Source organism: Lepisosteus oculatus, chromosome 13, assembly GCF_040954835.1.
Source record: "Lepisosteus oculatus isolate fLepOcu1 chromosome 13, fLepOcu1.hap2, whole genome shotgun sequence".
Taxonomy (NCBI): Eukaryota; Metazoa; Chordata; class Actinopteri; order Semionotiformes; family Lepisosteidae; genus Lepisosteus; species Lepisosteus oculatus.
Genome location: NC_090708.1, coordinates 28,317,480 through 28,319,449, shown reverse-complemented (window position 1 = coordinate 28,319,449; position 1,970 = coordinate 28,317,480). Strand labels below are relative to the sequence as shown.

Sequence of the window (1,970 nt, the reverse complement as noted above, 5' to 3'; positions counted from 1 at the left end):
CCATACTAACTACAAAAAAAGACCAGACCCCTTTACATGTGTGGCATGAGCAGGGACAATGTGTGGCTCAGAGGACAATGAAAAGGAAAATGATTGTCCAGTTTATTTATTATTCCTTTTTACATCCTTTTTAGAATCCTCAAGACACATGTTGGACAGCAGATGTCAAAATTTTATAGCTTATATTGCTTTTGATGCTGCCCACACACTACAGCATTATTACATTAAAAGGCCTACTGCAGGGCGGCAAATATTTCTAGTATTTACGATATCATACATGTTCAATAAAATTAGGTGATTTTTTGCAATTATAAATGTTGAGTTTTTGTTGATGCTTGTTATGTACATACACATTATTCAACCTAAATATATATATATAGGATCTTAGGTTAAGAAGACAATTTCAGAATATAAAGAAAAATTAAAGAAAAACACCCTGTTTCACATAACTGATTAAATTTAATTTTTCTCCTTATCACTTTTTAACTAGCATACTGATGTTGCCCCCAAATCTTAACAGGCTCATAGCGTGAGCGTGTATATTATCCACCAATCTGCAAAGACCTTGTCAGTGTTATGTAAAGTCTTTTTTTTATTCTGTAAGGATCCAAAAAACACTCTCAAAGACTCATACTTTCACAGCTGATGGTTATGAAGATCAATTAAAAGCTGAACATTACTATATTTTGATCACTAACTGGCATTTTGACTTAAGGGGTTACATTTTTTCACCAGCTGCTAGGTAAAATCTTTGTCTTTTTCAGGGTTCTTATCAAGCTGACCCTGATTTCTTTTGTTCTCAGACAGTAAATGATTGGATTCATGACAGGAGGGAAAACATTTTGAAATAGTGATGCCATGATGCGCATGTCCACTGAGGTCCCAGGAATCCTGTAGGAGATGTAGACACCTGTCAAAGTAAGGAAGTATACAGAAATGACCAGCATGTGTGAGCCACATGTGGAGAAGGTTTTGATCCTCCCCACTGGACTGGCAATCTTGAGCACTGCCTTAACAATTTTCAGATAGGATAGCAGGATGATGAATATGGGGATCAGTAACACACACATGGCAACAGATAAAGACACATAGCTGGTCAAGACAATGTCTGCACAAGCCAAGCGTAGAACTCCAGAATAATCACAGAAGCACTGCAAAACCTTGTTGGGTCCACAGTACGGCTTTGTCATCCCTAAACTAATAGCAGGTATTGGGCACAGGAATCCTCCCAGAAAGCAGAGAGTAATGAGTTTCAAAGTAAATTTGAGGCTCATTTTGGAGGTGTAGTGCAGTGGGTGGCAGATGGCCACATATCTGTCAAAAGCCATAATCAACAGGATGAAGCATTCCACAGTGCTTAGTGCCAGAAAGAAATACGCTTGGGTAAAACAAGCTCGTAATGGGATAGCATAAGATGTAGACCTGAATACATTTAACATTGTAGGTATAGTACATGTAGGAAGGGTAATGTCAATGATGGCCAGGCTGCACATTGTCATATACATGGGGGTGTGTAAGCCTGAGTCTGCTGCAAATATGCCAATAAGAAGAAGATTGCCCAATATAATTATGAGATACACAGTGAGGAAGATGGTAAAAAGGATGGCCTTGCTCTCTGGGTCTTGAAATCCCGGGAAACCAACAATAATGAATTCTGTGACCATAGCTCCTGTTTGGTTTGCGTCATCCATGTTTTTTTTTAAATCACAGATAATACTGAGAAATTATCCTGAAATACACGAAAGATGGAAGAACATCAGCATTGGAAAAAACTGACATTTTAACAACTAAAAACGCCATAGGTTGAATATGTACTCATCAAACAAGCAGCGTTAAAGGATTATCAAATTAAATTGTTATGCAGTGATGTGTTACTTTAGGAACTTCACTGTATATAGGTTAGTTTCTCCAATTCAGAAAACAAAATTCAAGTGAAAATGACTCTCTCTGCCACCTGAAGTTTGAAATAT

At 37.5% G+C, this 1,970-nt stretch overlaps 1 protein-coding gene across 1 annotated transcript; it reads right to left on the bottom strand.

Annotated features, from left to right (window-relative positions):
• Positions 1-728: 728 nt before the first annotated feature.
• Positions 729-1,691, bottom strand: LOC102683490 (olfactory receptor-like protein DTMT). Its single transcript, XM_006643349.2, has one exon. It carries the CDS (start codon positions 1,689-1,691, stop codon positions 729-731), a length of 963 nt encoding a protein of 320 aa, XP_006643412.2.
• Positions 1,692-1,970: the final 279 nt, after the last annotated feature.

Coding starts and splice junctions, on each gene's coding strand:
- LOC102683490 (XM_006643349.2), bottom strand. CDS start 1,691: ATGGATGACGCAAACCAAACAGGAGCTATGGTCACAGAATTCATTATT.